A 20,293-nucleotide genomic window follows, 5' to 3' on the forward strand; every position below is an offset into this window, starting at 1 on the left:
TTCAGAAGATGGAATTTAGAGGAAGCTATAGATTTTAAGTATATATGATCATGCACACCTGTGGCCCTTCAAAGACTGAAGAGGATTGTGACTGGGCTAGCCTGGGCAACACAGTGAGACCCTTTCTCAGAAATAAGAGCAGAGTTTGACTGTCTAATAATAATCAAATCTCTTTGTAAGACCACAGGTAACTTTATTTTGTCTTTTTGCTAATTTTTTATTTCTAAACTTACTGTAATAAAATGGGATAAAAAGGAAATACCTTAAACAAATATACATGTCCCTCCTCTAAATATGTTCAAAGAGACAGTTGCTCATACCCTTTGCTGAGGCTGAGCTGGGCAGCACCAGACACTATCCACAGACTAACCTTTTAGAGGAACTCTCGGGTTAAGCTTTGCTGATGACATTTAATTGGTCTCATTTTAGGGCAACTTCTTGATTCGTACAGCCAAGATCCAGCAGCTTGTATGTGAAACCATCATCCGCGTCTTTAAAAGGCATGGTATGTCCTTCTCTGAAAACCAGTCTTCGGCAGTGTTCTAAAAAATCATTAGAAAGTAAAGTGCCTACATACAAGCATAAGGACCTGAGTTCAGGCCTCGGCACCCACTAAAAACCCAGACGTGCCAGCACACATCTGTAAGCCCAGAACTGGGACAGGGGCACAGAGACAGGAAGAGCCCCAAGCTCACTGGCAGACAGCCAGCTCCGTAAGCTCAGGCTCAGGGAAAGCAGCTAAGACACCTGACATTAACCTGCAGCATAAGTGCATGCACACATGCACATGTGCAAACATATACCACATGGGTACACACACACACACACACACAAAAGAAAGAAAGAAAGGAAAGCCAGGTATATCTGTACAAGCCTGTAATTTCAGCACTCAGGAGGCTAAGGCAAGGGGTTTGAAGCCAGCCAAGGCAACATAGTAAGACCCAGTCTCAATGAAAGAAAAAAATTACCATTGGTGGATTTTGGTATGACTATATATTAAAACCCATATATAAGCAGTTGTCCTAGCTTGCTGAGGAGAAACTGATTATCCCAACCTTGATACCAAAATATAGCTGGCTCATGGGGTCCAAAATCTGACTAAATTGACAGACTTACCAGCTCCCCAGGTATCCATCTGAAACATTATTAACAACTGCGGGGACACTGGTGTTGGCTCTCAGTGTCCTGGGGCAGCTCACTCACCTGTGTGCTTGTGTGCGGTTTGGGTTGCCTCCTAGGAAGCGCAAGAGCCCGAGACTCAGTGGCTCTCTCTGTATTTTGGTATAGGAGCTGTCCAGCTGTGCACCCCACTGCTGCTTCCCCGAAACAGGCAAATATACGAGCACAACGAAGCTGCTTTGTTCATGGATCACAGCGGCATGCTGGTGATGCTTCCTTTCGACCTGCGGGTGAGCTGGGATGCTGCTCGGTTAAGGAATCGCCCCTCCCAGACACCGCCACTACAGGCTTAGACTGGGGAGACACATTTAGGAAATAACTGATCAGAGTAAAAGCAGTATTAGAGTTCAGTAAACGTCTGATCCTATATTGCAGGTGCTAAGGTCCACAGAGCAACCGTACAGCAAGTTAACCTCAGCTCAGACAGATTAATGTAGTTTACTTGCCAGCCAGCTTTGCAGTAAAATCCCAAATGTTCCTATCTAGAGAAATTAATGCTTGCAACAGCTAATTGGGTGTGCTAAGTTTTGTCCATGTTCTCTTTCCTGTGATCCCCAAAGCTCTCCTAGCCAGCAACAACTTTAGCCTTTCACAGCCTTGACTGCTAGCAAACCCATCATAACTGCACTCGAGACCTGAGGAAAAGTGCAGTGAGTGTAAGAGTCGGGGTTCTGTCCCTAATGTATAGGTTAATGTAAGGCACTTAGAACTAAACACCAGGAAAGAATGTGTGCTTAGCATGTGCAATGCACTGGGTGCAATCCTCGGCACCAAAATATCTTTAAAAATACAAATAGAGACATAAAGAAAGCATATGGCCAGGCTGTATGTAGAGAGGAAATGAATAACACGCTATTCATAAACTTCCAAAGAGTGTTGAGGATACGCCAAGGTAGATGTGGCTGTACATGCATGCCTAACTTTACTAAATGTTTATATTATTCAGAGATGACCAGGACTGTTGAGAATATTAATTACTAACTTTTTAGAAAAGTAATAAAAGAATGAAATGAATGAAAGTTTACAAATTTAATTTTTTTAAAAAAATGTCTATGTGTGTATCTATGTAAGTATATGCTACATGTGTGCACATGCCTACAGAGGCAAAAGAGGGCATTCAGCTGAGAGCGGGAGCTGTCAGCATTGTGGACTGTCTCTCATGAGTGCATAGATCAGAACTCAGGCCCTCAGAAAAGCAAGAAGTCTTTTAACCACTAAGCCTTGAAGTTTTTCAAAATCTGATTCTCATTCCATATTATATGAAATGGCAATTCTATTTTTAGGGTTTTTATAAAGTAATACAGTTTATGAATCTTAAAAGAATGTTTATGTAATTGTATCGAAAAATGAAGCCCATCATGTTTGTCCATAGGAGAATGATTAAATAGATGTCATCAATATTATGGAATATTAAGCTATTAAAAATGTAGCTGGGTATGGTGGCCTATACCTTTAATCCCAACAGCTGGAGCAAGAGAATCACAAGTCTGAGGCTAGTCCAGATTATATATTGAGACCCATTGTAGATGAATAGGGGAGCTGGAGAGATGACTCAGTAGTTAAGAGCACTTAATGCCCTTGCAGAGAACCTGGATTCAGTTCCCAGAATCCACACGGAGAGTTACAGCTGCCTATAACTCCAGTTCTCGGGTATCTGACACCCTTTTCTGACTTCTGTGGACTTAACTCTGGGGGACACACATACATGTAAAATAAATTTATTAAAAGACTACAGCTAAACTTGTCTGTATATCAAATATTCATATATGAAAGGTTGAATACACACATACATATTAGTATATCTTATCTATAAACATGTCCATAATATATTGATAGCTTAAGAAAGGAACTCTAAAAATCCCGCTTTTGAGGTACACTGCTCATGGGTGAGGGGTGCTTGGTGTGGAGCTCAGGACCTCATTTATCTGAAAGCAAAGGCTCTACCAATGAGCACCACTCCCAGCCTGCCTTCTATATTTTTGGCTTCTGTTTTCCTTTTAAATAAGTAAAGCAGTTTGAGATTAATTTCTTGACAGAGGTGCATAAACAGCCATCACCATCGGGCCGTTAGGAAAAGAGTAGAAGGCTGGAGGACGCAGAGCTGCACTCTGATTATTAGAGGGTACTAAGGGCAGGTCGTTAAATGTAAGCTCCCTATCCATACACCGATACTAATTAAGAATTTCCTTGGGGCTGGAGAGATGGCTCAGTTGGGAGCACTGGCTGCTCCTCTAGAGGACCCAAGTTCAATTCCCAGCATCTACCTGGCAGCTCACAGCTGTCTGTAACTCTAGTTCTAGGGGATATGCATATGCATGCAGACAAAATACCCACACATAAAATAAATAATTTCCTCTAAGAGACTGATATGGAACCCAGGAACTGGATACACCATAAGTGATAGCACTCACTCATTTTGACTGTTATTATAAATGAAAATTTTTTAAAATGTACCAGAGTGTGTGAGAGAGAATAAAAAAGAATTGTGTAGAAGTGTGCATGTGGAATCCAGGAAACAGCTTTGGGAGGCTGGTACACCCAAGACCAGCCCAGGAGAACAGTACCCACAATAGAATAGGACCCTCCTGAATCAAACATCAATCAAGAAAATGGCCGAACCTGTGTCCATTGAAAACTAGCCAACACAGATGACAAGTCTTACTACCCTCTAAGTCATCTCCCTAACCCATAAACTACATCTTAAAAATCACAACTAAACAATAACCTATACAGATTTCAAATGAGCATGATAAAATATGGTTATGTTTTCAAAAAAAAGGAAGAAGAATTTTTCTCAGACCTCAGAAATGCAGTGAGCAGAGTCTACAGTAGAGCCTACTGGGGCTGATGCATCCCAAGTGTGAATACTCTCAGGGTATGGCCATGTTTTGCTTAATGGCTAGGGCATATTTTTTAAAGAAATGCTTCGACAGACTATTTCATCATTGTGCCGACATCATAGAGTGGCTGACTGAAAGATGGCTGGGCGGCATTCTTACAGAGCTGCTGTGGTGGGTGCAGTTGGTCCTGATCTCACTATTAAGTGGGTGCCTGACCTTAAAGTGATGTGTGGGTTCTAGCTCAGCAGAGCTGTTTTAAAAACTAAAAGAATGTAGTGCTTGGCACCTCATGATGCGAGTCTTTAAAACTTTCCTCTTTCAGGTCCCTTTTGCAAGATATGTGGCAAGAAATAACATACTGAATTTAAAACGGTACAGTGCACTGGGCTCCCTGCTCTCAGTAGATGTGGGACGAAATCAGACAAGGGTGGGTGGGAGGTTTGTTTTTTTTCTTCTGAAACTTTCAAGCAGGAAAGAATTCTGGGGTTGGAGTATTGAGCAGCAGGTGTCAGGGAGCCCAGTCCCAGGGCTCCTTTGTCCTCAGATGACTAGAATGTCATAAGACATCTTTAGAAGAAATGAAACAGTCAGGTCTCCTGACAGGCCTGCTGTCTGGTCTGTGCTTTCTACACAACCCCAGGCAACCTAACTAATGATGTTTTCAAATGGTTACTTGGGGAGGGGGATCTGGCTGTTCTTGACCTCAAATGGCTGCTTTTAAAGTCTGGTTAGAGGGAGGAATGGCCAGGGGTCTCTGAAAACTCCTTATGCAGGTCACTAAAGGAAGCTGCTTTTAAAGCAGGAGGCGATCCAGCAGGAACAGCAGTGCTGAGACCCAGCTCCTGGCAGCGAAGATGGGCTCTGTGCCCTTTCAGACGGTGCAGGGGTTCGGCTCTGAGATCTTCGTAACAGTACAAGACTGGGTCCTGGGGTATAGATCATGAGGCAAAACTGGTCAGGTTCAAATCTGACTTTGAACTGTTGAGCACAACACTGGTCAATCTTTTTATCTTTGTTTCTTTGCCCAGCAGTTCCTCATATGTATTTGTTTCCAATAAGCAGTGATCTAAGGAAGCTGGTTTCTTCCTCCAGATACTGCATAGAGCGGGTGTTCAGACCTCGGAAGTTAGACCGATTTCATCCCAAAGAACTCCTGGAATGTGCATTTGATATCGTCACTTCTACCACCAACAGCTCTCTGCCCACTGCCGAAACCATCTACACCATCTATGAAGTAATCCAGGAGTTTCCTGCGCTTCAGGTTTCTTTCTGCTCTGTAATGTGTTGCCTTGTCCTGCTAGCCTATGCCAGAGACCCAGACCCACTGCCTAGGCCAGGGACCCAGACCCACTGCCTAGGCCAGGGACCCAGACCCACTGCCACCTCTTGCTGAGTGCTAGAGCAGACCATGGCTTTTCTGAAGCAACTTCAGAGAGTTTGAGGATGACACTTGGGCTCGAGCTTCTACCCTGACAGAACTGGTTTGTTGGGGGTGAGGTGTATAGTTTTTCTACCCATTCTTACAGCATTCACAAATGAGGGAATGAGGCTGTTTCCTACGATGCTCTTGGCGTGCCCCTGCCCTGGTGAGAGCCCTCGGTGCTCTCCTCCTCTCATCTGTCCACTCCCCAGTGTTCCTTCCCACCAGCTTGCTCTCTGGTGGGGCCTGCTCGCTGCCCTCCTCACAGGCCTGCCATCCCCCACTGTTGGTCACGGATGTTCACTTGTCTAGAAAGTCGTCTCCCATCCAGCCATGGGTCAGCCTTCTCCGGGAAGCCTCTCAGGGTTGGCTGGCTGGTCACATTCTAGTCTCGACCCTCACAGCTCATGACATGAGGCACCTATGTGATCACTTAAATTATTTTTCTCCAAGCACAGTGTGCTCGTTCACGGCAGAGCCCCTGGGCCACCTCTCCCTGTAGCTACCTGTCCCGGCACACCTGTGAGCACTCAGTAACTCATTGCTGTGGCCAAAAGGAATGATGACCGGTGACCGCCCTCTGCTTGCAAGTTGGTTACCACTGATCTGACTCCTTGTTTCTCCATCATGTGTACTCTGCCAGGCTCTCTAACTTAGCTGAAGATCAACTAGTATATTTTTATGCATATTTTAAAAGTATTATATTCTTCAACTGTAACACTGAAGATAATGGACATGAAAGAAAAACCAGACGGTAGTGACAATTTTAATCCCAGTACTCAGAAGGCAGAGGCAGGTGGATCTCAGTGAATTCGAGGCCAGCCTGGTCTGCAAAACAAGCTCCAGGACAGCCAGGGTTACACAGAGAAACCCTATCTCAGTAGATAGATGGCTAGATGGATAGGAAAGAAAGAAAAATAAACCAGGAGAGAGGATGTAGCTCTTCTATAGTGGTAGGAGAATAAATTAATTACCAGATTTCATTTGACCATATACTTGTATTGCTTTTAATGAAAATAATATTATTTTTCTCTATATTCTAGGAAAGAAATTATAGCATTTACTTGAACCATACAATGCTTCTGAAAGCGATACTCCTACACTGCGGGATCCCAGAGGATAAACTCAGTCAAGTCTATGTTATTCTGTATGATGCTGTGGTGAGTATCTAATTACTTTAACTCCATTCTGAAGGGTGATAATACTAGCCCATGATTATTCTCTGACTCAGGCAACCATAAAACTACATGGAGAATTTCATCTCCCTTCGTCTTTGCTCTAATGTGATAGAAGCAATTGTGGTTAAGATTTATTTCTATTGTTTCTAATTATGTGACCATGGGGAGGTAACTGTGTGGACAGTCTGTGGTTAATGCAAAATGAATTGTGACATTCGTTATTGTTATTTTTTAATACACAGAAGCCTTGGGTAGTTTTTCATTCATCTGGCAGATTGGTTTCAAGGGTTCTGACTTTACTGGCTGTTTCCTAGGGATTTGTTTCGTACTCACAAAGTGCTGCTGCTGTTGGGTCGCGCTGAGTTCAGCAGAATGCAGACAGACCCTGACAGAGTGCAGGGATTGGAGGGCTTTGTTGCTTTTGTTTCCAGGAGGCCTTGTGGTTTTTGAGACAGGTCTCACTCTGTTTCCCAGGCTGGCCTTGAACTCATGGAGGCCTACCTCGGCACCCCAAAAACTAGGCATCACTCATGTTCCCTTTCTCTTCTCCATCAGACAGAGAAGCTGACTAGGAGAGAAGTGGAAGCTAAATTTTGTAACCTGTCCTTGTCTTCTAATAGCGTAAGTACCTTCCAATGGTGTGCTTGCCACTGTCTACCATTTTATGGTGTCAGAAAATGTTTCTGTAGCAGTAAAGTAGCAAGCAGCACACATCTGCTGCTCACAGGCACAGCTGTCCCCTTGAGAGTTGGTGCCATGGCAACCGCTGGGATGAGGGGAGAGCAGCTGATGCTGTGATGCGAGCGGGTCCTTCTGTGTGTCCTCCACATGCCGACTGTCCTGCTCTTTCTTGATTACCGGTTCTTTCCTCACATCCCGGCCCAAGCTTCCCTCTTCCAAACAAGTCATGTGGAACCAGGGCACAGATTTCTGCAAATCCTTCTAAATAGCCTAAGCTCACCCTAAGTTTTAGATATTCTTAAGAACAGAATTGTGGCTCTTACCTTCCTAGAAAATTTCCTACCTCTAAAATCTGCTGTTTGACCCCGTTTTAAATGGTAAACAGGCCAACCATGTTGTCTCTACTAATGTCATTTAACCCTTGTCCTTGGTACAATGACCCACATTTAACAATGGCTGAACAGCAGAAGAAAACAGAATTTTGTGTATTTCCTCCATATTTGTATCAGGAAGAGTTGATTTTAGTTTTCTTTTGCAGTGTTAAAAATTCAACCTAGAGTCTCGCATGCTAGGCAATTAACTTGACATTCTTCACTAAACCCAGCCCCAAGGGAAAAAAAATGTTTTATGTTTAAAAATTTTCCAGAAGCAACTGAGCATGGTGATACATGCCTTTAATCCCAGCACTTAGGCAGAAACCTTAATTTGAGGCCAGCCTGGTCTACAGAGCAAGTTCCTGGACAACCAGTGCTACACAGAAAAACTCTACAAAAATCAAAAAAATAAGTTTAAAAAAATTAAGTAGGTGGTGCACACCTTTAATCTTAGCACTCAGGCAGAAGCAGGTGGATCTCTGAGTTCAAGGCTAGCCTGTCCTAGAGAGTAAATCCTATGACAGCCAGAACTACACAGAAAAATCCTATCTTGAAAAACCAAATAAATAACTTTCCCAGAAGCTTAATAGCCCTTGATCTGAAATTTCATTAAATGATCTTATGGTGTTAACAAAATCCACAGGTTCAATAGACTAAATCTGATTGTGGATACAGTAAGTAGAGTCGTGCCTGGACGTAGAAGAATAAGACAAGATCTTCACTCAACTCTTTGAAACAACTTCCACAGAGCTCACATGGACCATGGTTAAAAGAAACACCCACACTCATTTAGGGAAGATGTTCTGCTTGCAAGTTCCATTTTGAGATGAACACCATAACCAAAAGCAACGTGGAGAGGAAAGGCTTGAGGCAGCTTACACTTCCACAAAGTCAGGGTAGGAACTTGAAGCAGAGACATGGCGTAACCCTACTGACTAGCTTGATTGCCATGGCTTGCTTAGCCTGAGAGAGGCAATTCCTTGATTGAGGATCCCTTGCCCTGGTGACTCTAGTTTGTGCCAAGAACCTGGTTGAAACTGTCCAGATCAGTGACTCTATCCCCAGAAGGCTCTTTGAACTAATGCCGTATCTGAAACTCACAGATACATGCACTGCTACTAAGAAGGAAGAATTTCTTTGTGATGCTGAGCTAGAAGTGTGTTTGGCTAGTTTCAAAAGAAAAAAAAATTGACTCTAATAATGACATCAGTACTTGTTTATCTTAAACTGGTGCTCCAAGTATATTAGGGAAGTGGGGCCGAGTTCACAGTGGCATCCGGAAACCCAGGAGACACTAAGATTCATCAAGTCATGTGGGTACAAAGGTTCCCCATTGACCCTGCCAGGTTTTAACAGGGTAACTTCATGGAAATGCTATTGGGGTGGGGGTGGGGGAGGGAACCCTCTCTTATTTTGAACTAGCGAAGCTCCTCACTTACTTTGTAGTGGGAATCAACCCAGAGCTCCAATTCCCTGCCGCAGAGCTACACTGCCAGCCCAAGGAAAGGAAACTAGTCAAAAGTCAGAAACATGATCCTGTATTTAAACTTTTTTTTATCTTTAACTTAGTTAGAAGATTACAAGAAAACCACTTTGCTCTACACAGTGGCACATATGTTTAATCCCAGCATTCATGTGACAGAGTCAAGAGTCAAACAGTTCCTGTTTGTGAGGCTAGGTCTACAGGAGTTCCAGGGCCACACAGTGAGACCCTGTCTCCAAAAGAAAAAAGAAAATTAAAAGGGAGAGAAACTAGCTCTTTGGGATCTAAAGTGCAAATGACTTATGGTTAACTGATTCCACTGAGCCGAGACATCACTCAGCTCCTGGGTTTGGGGTGCCGAGATTTTGGTCTGACCTCCAGCTCGGCTCCTGGTAGTTTTCTCCCGGGCTCTGTGTCCATGGTTACTCCCTCTTCCTCCTGCTACGTGCTGCGGACTAGGGACAGCCAGAGTTTGCTGTCCCCCACTGCTCTTCTCAGGAGCTGACCTGGCAGACAGACACAGAGTGACTGAGGGAATGGGGGCTCCAGAAGTGGTGCAGGGGGGGGCAGCCCCCAACCCCCACCCCAGGCTCCTCATGGGGATTACTCAGGCAAGGGGAGAGGAGAGTTTCCGGCTAATTCTGTGACTATGAACAAGTCTGGCGTGGCCTGCCCCTCTCGTTTGTACATTTGCGGAAATGAATGAGGGCATGGACGGTGGAGGGGAGCAGGGTTGACAGTGGGGACGATCTATGCACAGCAGAAGCTCTGCCGTGTCCGGTCCACTGCCAGTACTCACCACTAAGTACATGTCTGTCTGTCTCAAACACACTGTGAGCTGCTTCAGAGCGGAGTTTTGGGAAAAGGATACTCTATAGAACTGTAGCGAAGGCTAGGATTACCTCTGACCACCAAATGCCCGCTCTTGGGCCTGCACAGTGCCCCGCGCGCAGGCCCCGCAGCGAGTGGAAGTGCTGTGCATGCTGTCCGGTCCCAGAGCAGTGGCTGACTGGGCCTCTTTGCTTTCCAGCTGTGCCGACTCTACAAGTTCATCGAGCAGAAGGGGGATTTGCAAGACCTGACGCCAACAATCAACTCACTAATAAAACAGAAAACAGGTGTTGCTCAGTTGGTGAAGTATAGCTTAAAAGACCTAGAGGAAGTTGTCGGGCTGCTGAAGAAACTTGGCGTGAAGTTACAGGTTCGACATCTGTTCTGTGCTGCAGTGTGGGCCTGCCACAGTAGCAGCGGCCCCAGGGGACGGGTTTATTTCTCTAGTGCTAGTGTTGTATTTTTCTAAAGCTCAGGATTTCTTTGCAAGCAGCACTGTTTCTGTCACACACACCCACTCTGTGATGCGTGCCTCAGAGAGGGGGTTTACTGTCAGAGAGCTTGGCGGGCTCCAGTAAAGAGTTCTAGCCCAATCTTACTGCAGGTTTTTGTTTGTGCAGAATAATTGAAACAGAGTTGTGATCCCCACTCCACAGCTGAGGCTGCTGATCGGTGTGTGTGTCCGTTCCCCCCACAGGTCTCCATCAACTTGGGCTTGGTCTACAAGGTGCAGCAGCACAATGGCATCATCTTCCAGTTCCTGGCATTCAGCAAACGCAGGCAGAGGCTTGTGCCTGAGATCCTTGCCGCTGGTGGCAGATACGACCTGCTGGTAGGGCCAGCCCTGTGCGTGTTGACTTGCTTGGACTTACCGCTAGTTCCTTTAGTTCCTCAACTCATTCCCCCCACTATGATGCAAAAAGGTAACCCAGTAGATCCTGTGGAATCCCTCTGTCATGCACTAGGGATATAAATGGATCTTCTCGCCGCTGTCCCACATGCTGGGATTACAGGCATTCTCCACACCAGGCTTCTGAGGGCTCGCTATTTTTTTTTTCTGTTGCTTTCCCCAGAATATATTTCTTTCCTGTTTCATAACCCGGCCTCTCGTCTATCCGCAGATTCCCAAGTTCAGAGGCCCACAGACTGTGGGGCCAGTCCCCACTGCGGTCGGTGTCAGCATAGCCATAGACAAGATATTCGCTGCCGTCCTCACCGTGGAGGAGCCTGTAAGTCCAGGTGCTAGTCAGCACACTTGGGGTGTCCCCTTTCCTCTTCCTTACCGTTGGCGCACAGCCTGGCCAGCTATAGACTCTCACAGCCAAACGAATAGCACAGCAGCAGCCACCAGCTGACACAGTTCCCTTTATGACACTCCCACCCTCCTAAAGACAGTGGCAGACCACAGGTTGAAAGCTCTGTCCCCCAAGTCTACCCCTCCACTTCCAATGCCAGTTGGAAGCCCTATTTCTAAGAGCAGGTCATAGAACTCAGAGGAGCCCTGTGTGGACCTGACTTAATGTAATGCACATTAGACGAAGAGGTGAGGACGCGCAGAGCTCAGGCCCTTCAGGAATGAAGGCCACCAAGCCTTGTGAAGCTCCTTCTGAAGCACTCTGAGCCTGCCCTTTGTGTTTGGTGGATGCTTCATTAAACAGCAGGATTGACGGTGACTTAGCCCCTTCCCTCCCAGAAGTGGGGCTGTGCCTGCTGCTCCAGCCCTTGATCTTGCCTTGGTCTGCCCCAGGGCAGGTCCCTCTCTCCCCACCCCACTCAGTTATCTCATTAACATTGAAAAACCATCACTTTGAAGATTCTAGGATTTTAGTAATCGGGAACAAAGAGCACATGGCTGCTCTGAAGATGTCAAAGCTGCAGCCTGAGTGCTTTGAAGAGATCTTTCCTAGGATGGAGCCTCAGAGTTGTCTCTTCCTGGCTTCTCAGCCCTTGCCCTCTGCTCTCTGGCTGCTGCTGATTCAGGCGCCTCTCCAACTTACTCTCCACACCGTAATACACTACAGAAAGATAAAATATACTGCTTGTTGACACACTTTTGCCAATCCTCTTGCTCAAAAACTCAGCTAGTTTGCAAAGCTAAAAAACAAAAACAAAAAACAAAAACAAAACAAAAAAAAAAAACTGGCTTTTCCAATTTCAGGCAAGATTCATTTTTCCTGGGTGTGAGGGTGAGAGCGGAAATGTATCTTCCTAATGGCACAGGACAGCTGAATTATGTCTGTAAAGATCTGTTTAAACTGTCTTGTTTTCTGTTGTTTTCACAATGTCATTTTCAACCAAAGCCATCTGTGCACTAGGTGACTGTTCACAATTTCAGGGCACTCCTCAGCCTCGGGGTGTTGCTCTCACCCCCACAGCTGCAGTGTTCCCCACCCCCACCTCCACCCCCAAGTAACTCTGTTTCTTATCAGGTTACAGTGAGCTCCTGTGACCTCCTGGTTGTCAGTGTTGGACAGATGTCCATGTCCAGGGCCATTAACCTAACCCAGAAACTGTGGACAGCGGGCATCACTGCGGAGATCATGTATGACTGGTCACAGGTAAGGGGCAGAGAGCTGTGACTGAGTGCAGATGGGATTCTATGGGATCAGGCTGGAGCAGCTTTTCACAGGCCTGGCCACCTGAGGCCATGGGGCCCAACCAAAATCCTAAGCTTAGCTAAAACACTGAGATTTATGCTGGTTTTGCTTACTTCTTGTACTCAATGGTGAGTCTGTCAGGGTGAGCTTTGTAGATAATAATGGTGTACTGTGTAGGGTCTTGATTGGGTTCATTTTATCTGGCAGGAAAAATCTCAAGCACAGCAGGTAGCAGCAGGGAAAATGTCAGACACAGCAAGGCACGTAAGGCGGAGAGAGAGTCAGACCCTTACAGAGTGGCGGCAGGTGTCTGGAGCCTCAAGTCTGGTCTCCGTGAGGATGGGAGTTTTAGGGGTCTTTGAGTGCTCTTTGCCCCCTAATTTAGGGTTGGTCAGTTTACTCAAAGACAGGGAAGTTGATTAGTCCAAAACACTGGGTAATCATGTATTGGTCTGGCCTGGAACTTGTTAGACCAGTTTACTGGCAGTGGTGCCCTGCTGGTAGAAGCCTGCCAAGCTTTTAGGTCTTTGTCTCAGGTCAGGAGTGTGAGAAAGAAGCTGGAGGCCTGCCATCTTTACTATCTGTTCTTTACTATCTGTTTACCCTCTGCCATATCTGTCTGCCTCCCAGGAGTCTGTAACTCCACTCCCATGTCAGAAGGCTGGACAGAGGGGCTAAGGAGATGGCCCTTGCTGCTCTGCCAACAGACCCAAGTTCTGTTCCCAGCCCCCATGTCAGGTGGCTTACATCAGCAAGTAACTCCAGCTGCAGGGGTCCAAACCCTTCTAGCCCCTGCAGGTACACACATGTAGGTATGCACACATGAGACATACCTACATACACACATACATATAAAAATGTAAAAACATTTTTTAAAAATTGGAAATGCCTGCCAGTCTACACCAGAGTCTGTCAAGTGGGGTTCATCCTGTGGGTGGAGTAACCTCTTGCATTAATATCTGATGGCTATTTCAGCAGATGACCCCAAGCCCGGCGGCTTAACAGTTCTGTTCTAAGTTTCTGGAAGTCAGAAGTCTGGGTGAAGATGATTGGCAGGGCAGTGGTGGTGCATGCCTTTAATGGGAGCACTTGGAAGGCAGAGGCAGGAAGGAGGATTTCTGAGTTCGAGGCCAGCCTGATCTACAGAGTGAGTTCCAGGACAGCCAGGGCTACACAGAGAAACCCTGACTTGAAAAAACCAAAACAACAAAAAGATGACTGGCAGGGCTCTTTCCTCCAGAGCCCGAGGGGCAGGTCTGTTCCTGCCTTTTCCTAGACACCTCCTGCACCAGCTTGCCCTCCCCCCTTTACACTCAGCAGTGTGGAATCATCTTCCCTGAGGCTTCCTCTTCTTGGTCCCCAGTGAGACTTCTGTCTTTACCTTCTCTCTACTTCTGACTACCTCAGTCCCTGTGATGGTCCAGGGTCATCACTGACAGGTTCCGTGGACTAAGATGAGGACATGCTGTGGCCAGCTTACCACACTGAGGGCACTCTGAGCTTGATGTGCATGTGGGTTTCTGTAAGTCGTCCGCCCTCCTACAGCGTGCAGACCTGATATCTGCTCAAGCTGTGGCGGTGAGGAAAGCGGCACCCTGGACACCTGCCTGCCCTTCAGAATTGGAGTCGGGAGCTTTAGATCCCTAATGTCTGCATTATCAGGTCAAGGAGGGAGGGATGGCACCCCAGGGCTCTGCAAAGACCAGGAACACACAGGCTAGCTCTCCTGCCTTGAGCTTTCTGCAAGCTGCTCTGTGTGTTCATGTAAGAACTGTTGCCAAGTGTTTAACGGTGTAACTGAAAGGGCACCTGTGTGTAACTGAAAGGACATCCATGTAACTGAAAGGACATCCATGTAACTGAAAGGACATCCGTGTGTAACTGAAAGGGCATCCATGTGTAACTGAAAGGACATCCGTGTACCTGAAAGGACATCCGTGTGTAACTGAAAGGGCATCCATGTGTAACTGAAAGGACATCCGTGTACCTGAAAGGACATCCGTGTGTAACTGAAAGGGCATCCATGTGTAACTGAAAGGGCATCCATGTGTAACTGAAAGGGCATCCGTGTGTAACTGAAAGGACATCCGTGTGTAACTGAAAGGACATCCGTGTGTAACTGAAAGGGCATCCGTATGTAACTGAAAAGACATCCGTGTGTAACTGAAAGGACATCCGTGTGTAACTGAAAGGGCATCCGTGTGTAACTGAAAGGACATCCGTGTGTAACTGAAAGGACATCCGTGTGTAACTGAAAGGGCATCCGTGTGTAACTGAAAGGACATCCGTGTGTAACTGAAAGGACATCCGTGTGTAACTGAAAGGGCATCCGTGTGTAACTGAAAGGGCATCCGTGTGTAACTGAAAGGACATCCGTGTGTAACTGAAAGGACATCCGTGTGTAACTGAAAGGACATCCGTGTGTAACTGAAAGGACATCCGTGTGTAACTGAAAGGGCATCCGTGTGCCTGCTTCATGTGCTGTTAGAGAAGCGTTCTGTTGTTGGGTTTCTGTTTTGTGAGATAGGATCTCACTGTGTAGCCCATCCTCCTGCCTCAGCCTCCTCCTTGGTGCTGAGATTAGACAAGAACCAAAGTACCCAACTTAATTCTGCTTTCTACCATCTGCTGGTTTTTTTTAATTCCTTTGCTTTCCTAAAATGCCGTGTGTGTGTGTGTGTGTGTGTGTGTGTGTGTGTGTGTGTGTGTGTGTGTGTGTGTGTTACAGAATTTGGCACATTTTGTTTTAAGGCTTGGAAGCCATTGAAAACCTCTTCCTGTCACGACTGCATTACTTGTTTGTCGTCCTTCAAAACAATCATGAAAGTAGAAAAAGCACAAGAGAATTCCTTCCTGGAATTCTGTGCTCCTCTCAATAGCGTTCGTACCCCCTGAAGTCAGCGTATTTGGTAATTCTCCTTGGGAATACAATTAACAGCAGTTTTTTCATTGTCCTTAATGACTTGAAGGGGTTCCAGGCACACTGTGGCCATCTGTCTCACTGTTTGTTTTAGTCCCAGGAAGAGTTACAAGAGTACTGCAGACATCATGAAATCACCTATGTGGCCCTGGTCTCCGATAAAGAAGGAAGCCATGTCAAGGTAAAGAGGGAAGGGGAAGGGTGGAGATGTAGCTCAGTGGTTGAGCACTTACCTAGCATGGGTGAGACCCTTGATTCAGTCCCTGTTAAAACTACACACACACACACACACACACACACGAACAAGACCATTGGGAAATCAACTAGCATTTTCCACAAACTGTTGCCTGTGGAGCCTCTAGTGTGCTTTAGTGTGCTCGTTCCCTCCCTCTCTCTCTCTCTCTCTCTCTCTCTCTCTAAACTATCATAACTAATCATCTTCCTAGAGAAAATAGATCATTTTTATCTGCTCTTTTTTACTATTCATATGTATAGGTGTTTTGCCTCCATCTCTCTGTGTACCACATGTGTGCAGTGCCTACAGAGGCCAAAAGAGGGGATCTGACGCCCTCTTCTAGAGCTGGCCTGCATACCCAGCTGTTCAATGGTAGTAAGCTGCCACAAGGGAATGAAATCCAGGTCCTGTAAGATCAGCCAGGACTTTGGCCACTGAGCCATCTCCCAGCCCCGACCTCTTTTCTTAGGAGAGCTGTACCTGTCACAAGCTTGTCTTCTGGAGTTTTCCTAAACAATTTTACTCTGTTGTACCTAACTAAAATTGTACATAAACCTACCACCTCATGACCTTTTTAAATATTGTTTTGAAAGGAAAAATTGGCCTTTATCCCTCATTCTCCTTATTTTCTCCTACAGTGCTCTCAGGATGAGTTGGACCTGTGTTTTAAGAGTTTGTATGCAATAAGAACTGCACCTCAAATGTGTGCATATGATCATCATAGAATCACACGGCCCAGGCTAGAGAGATGGCTTAGTGGGTGAGAGCACACACTGCCCTTCTAGAGATGCTGTGAGTCCTCCCAGCACCCACGTCAGGACTCAACTCCCTGTAATGCCTGCTCCTGAAGAATCCAACCTCTCCAGCCCTTCAGGCATCTGTACTCACTCACGTGCTCATATCTATAGACACAGACATACACATAATTAAAAACACAACAAACAAACAAGGCCCACACAGGCCTGCATACCCAGCTGTTCAACCACCTCCTTCAGAATGGAACTGTGTGTTCCAGTATCACAGTTTCCTCTGTGGCTGTCTGAGGTATTCCTTGGTTATTTGTTTCACTGTCTCTAAGCTTTGGAGAGATGTCCCCTCTTTCATTCCTGATATTAGTAATTTGTGTCTTCCCTCTTTCTTCTCTTTAACATAGCATATTTAATTTCAAGGTCATTTTATTATTAACATACAAATGATGGCATTTCCTGGTTTTGTTTGCTTTGTTTAAGTGGTTGTTTTAATGGTTTTATTCATTTTTATTTTACATATGTTGGTGTTTTGTTTTGCATATGTCTGTATGAGGCTGTGGGATCTCCTGGAACTGGAGTTCCAGACAGCTATGAGCTGCCATGTGGATGCTGAGAATTGAACCCATGTCCTCTAGAAGAGCAGTTAATGCTCTTAACCACTGAGCCATCTCTCCAGCCCCAGTGTGGCATCTCCATCCAGGCATGCCATTGCACCTGGTTTGATTCCTGTCCCTCGCCCCGCTCTCCTCACCTCCCTACCCTCCTCTTACTGCTCTCCTTCCTGCCTCCAAATACTCTGTGCTTTTGCTTTCATGTAACCTGGATTCCATTATCTTTTCCCATACCTCCTGAGAGCTCTCTTCCCTTGTGATCCCCTAATTGTGATCATGAGTACACAAATGCATGCACATACATCTGGATTCTACATATAAGAACAGACATAAAGCATTTGTCTTTCTGTGTCTAGTGCATTTTGCTTAACATCATAATCTCCAGTTGCATCCATTTTCTTGCAAATGTCACAATTTCATTTTCATTACAGTTGAAAAACTGGCATTGTGTATATATACCACATTTTCTTTATCCATTCATCTGCTGAGGAGATGGAGTCTTGGCTGGTTCTGTATCTTAGCTGTTGTGCTTAGGGAAGTAATAAACATGGATGTGCAAATATTATTTGATAGGGGACATAAAACTTTTGTGCATTGTAAGCTAGAAAATACTGATCAGTGTCCTGTAGAGAACATTCTAAGCCTGTAAGGTAGTGGCAGGTAGTAAGAGGACATCTTCAGGTGGTAGTGGGGTTTCTAGATTCACAGACAGGCAAGCTATAGAATATCTCAAAGATAGGGACAGGTCCTTGGGAAATATTCTGATTCTATCCAGATGGTGTGACTTTTCCCAGAGAGTTTTACAGAAGTATCCATACACCCCAGAGAGGACAAAATAGACCAAACAAACTATTTTATCCAAGTCCTGCTTGGTGAAGCAATGAGTTTATTGGGATTTCTTACAAGAGCATTGGTAACTCAAAAGCAGCTGCACAGAAAGAAAAGCCTGCCCCAGCATGGGTGACAATCATGATCACTGCATCTCTGGGGCTGAGTCCCAGTCCCAGTCTACCTTCTATATACTCTGGCAACCAAGATCATGGCCAGATGGGAGAGATCACATGTGGGGGGCGGGGGAGAGATGGAAATCTGATGACCCCTCGCCCCAGTCTGAGGAAACATGAATAGATCCAATCCTGTGAGCATCTTGAGTAGGTAACAGCTCTGACATGCCCAAGGATGAAGGGCATTGTGCCTGGATAGTGTATCTTGAATGAAGGCTACTTTAGCTGGCAGGAATGGTCATAGCTAGATCAAGGAGTTTGGGTATTATATTTAGCAGCCAGTGGGGAGCCAGTAAAAGTCTGGACAAATGGTACAGCAGAATTTAGTTGAAAAAAGTTTACCTGAAAGGATATTATTGTGGAGTGGAGAATCTGCAAACAATGTGAGAGCATCAAGCTAACCCAGAGTACAGCTAGGTGCTGGCCATGAGTTAGTGTGCCAGGGCGGACCCCATGAAAGTGCGTTTGTCAGGTAGGTAGTGCTGATGTCTGAATAACCTCAATGACTGACTGGATGCTTAAAAGAATAATGTAGTAATATGAGAGCCATTTTAAAAAAAAAATTCTGTCATCTCTAACTATTCCTGAACAGACCATGTATCTCAGCAACAGTTTCAATGTTTGGAGCTTTGGTTCGTCATTGCTGTATCCTTGACCTTGACATTTTAATAGTGTATGTCAAGATGCTGGAGGCACAGTCCACAGTTGTGACATCTAAAAACATCTCAGAGCCTGAGTCAAGCCAAGCCTGATGACCTAAGTCCACTCGCAGGTCTCCCATAGTAGCACTATGGAAAGACTCCACTCCTGCAACTGATCCTCTGACCTCACACACACACCATGGCCATGCATACATGCAGCCACACACACACATACAAAATAAATAACATTTTCTTAAAGATTTATTTATTATATCTAAGTACACTGTACACACCAGAAGAGGGCATCAGATCTCATTACAGATGGTTGTGAGCCACCATGTAGTTGCTAGAATTTGAACCCAGGACCTTCCTTAGAGCAGTCAGTGCTCTTAACTGCTAAGCCATCTCTCCAGCCCTAAAATAACATTTTTTAGGGTGCTACTTTCAAAAACAAAAAACTGCTAAATGTCTTCCAGCAAGCAGAACCATCCCCAATTCAAGCCACTGGCTCCAAACTGTGACCCAGTTGCTTCCCTAGGGCACACTGAGCTGCCATCTTGGCTTCAGAAACCTCCTAATGATAAATTACTTCATTCTTTCCAGGTCAAGTCCTTTGAGAAGGAGAGACAAACAGAAAAGCGTGTGTTAGAATCAGATCTTGTGGATCATGTTATGCAGAAACTAAGGACCAAAGTTGGTGACGAAAGAAATTTCAGGTAAATTCATAAAGAAAACAAAGTAATTTAACTGGAATTTGTGAAGCCAAACATTGGGCAGCCCCATCTACCTATTTTCTGGTAAAGGCCCTTTGTGCATGTCAGAACATGGCAGAGGAAGTAAAGCGAGCCAACCACCACAGGCACAAGAAACAATACATGGAGTAACCTGGATGTGTGAGAACTACTCCGTAAGACCATGATTGATCTCTTCCAGTGTACTGCAGTTAAAGTAGGAAGAGTGGCACATGTCTGCGATCTCACCACTAAGGGGCCAACCTGGGCTGCCAAGTGAAATCAAACCAGCCTGCACTACATAGTCACACCCATCTCAAATTTTTCAAAATCTATTAGAAATTGACACTTAAACATTTAAAAAATACTTATCCATTTTAAGTGAAAGTAATAACCAAGTCATGTTAATCTAGATAATATGTCTTAGTAGAAAAAAACTTTATTTAAAAAATAATATGGCTGGAGACATGGCTAAGTGGTTAAGAGCACTGACTGCTCTTCCACAGGTCCTGAGTTCAATTCCAAGCAACCACATGGTGGCTCAGGACCATCTGTAATGGAATATACATGCTCATATCAGGACAAATAGATCTATGTATTATAATTCTGACAAATACCTATAATCCCAGCACTGGGAAGATCAGGAGTTCAAGGTCAGCCTCTGCTACATAGTAAATTCAAGTCCAGCCTGCAATCCATGAGGCCCTGTCTCAAAAACAACCAACAGACAGAAAGAAAACACTTAAATTCAAGGAGATGTCAATAATTCTCATGGGGCACTACTATGTCTCTTAAAGGTTATAAATTAATGTGCAGGTT

The 20,293-nt window shown here is 45.2% G+C and overlaps 1 protein-coding gene across 4 annotated transcripts in view; it reads left to right on the plus strand.

The window, feature by feature from the left end:
* The window catches only part of Eif2ak4 (eukaryotic translation initiation factor 2 alpha kinase 4), a 90,544-nt gene that overhangs the window by 64,304 nt on the left and 5,947 nt on the right, over window positions 1–20,293 (plus strand). For 3 of the 4 annotated variants that reach the window (XM_052183218.1, XM_052183221.1, XM_052183220.1), the window contains 12 exons: window positions 430–505; window positions 1,288–1,409; window positions 4,342–4,391; window positions 5,112–5,280; window positions 6,483–6,599; window positions 7,173–7,238; window positions 10,186–10,356; window positions 10,684–10,818; window positions 11,108–11,215; window positions 12,416–12,544; window positions 15,598–15,684; window positions 19,347–19,459. In XM_052183218.1, the coding sequence (XP_052039178.1) occupies window positions 430–505; window positions 1,288–1,409; window positions 4,342–4,391; window positions 5,112–5,280; window positions 6,483–6,599; window positions 7,173–7,238; window positions 10,186–10,356; window positions 10,684–10,818; window positions 11,108–11,215; window positions 12,416–12,544; window positions 15,598–15,684; window positions 19,347–19,459 (1,343 nt within the window). Of the gene's footprint in view, window positions 1–429; window positions 506–1,287; window positions 1,410–4,341; window positions 4,392–5,111; window positions 5,281–6,482; window positions 6,600–7,172; window positions 7,239–10,185; window positions 10,357–10,683; window positions 10,833–11,107; window positions 11,216–12,415; window positions 12,545–15,597; window positions 15,685–19,346; window positions 19,460–20,293 lie in introns of those variants that run through there. The other variant, XM_052183222.1, reaches the window with a different exon arrangement.

This window comes from Apodemus sylvaticus, chromosome 5, assembly GCF_947179515.1.
Source record: "Apodemus sylvaticus chromosome 5, mApoSyl1.1, whole genome shotgun sequence".
NCBI lineage: Eukaryota > Metazoa > Chordata > Mammalia > Rodentia > Muridae > Apodemus > Apodemus sylvaticus.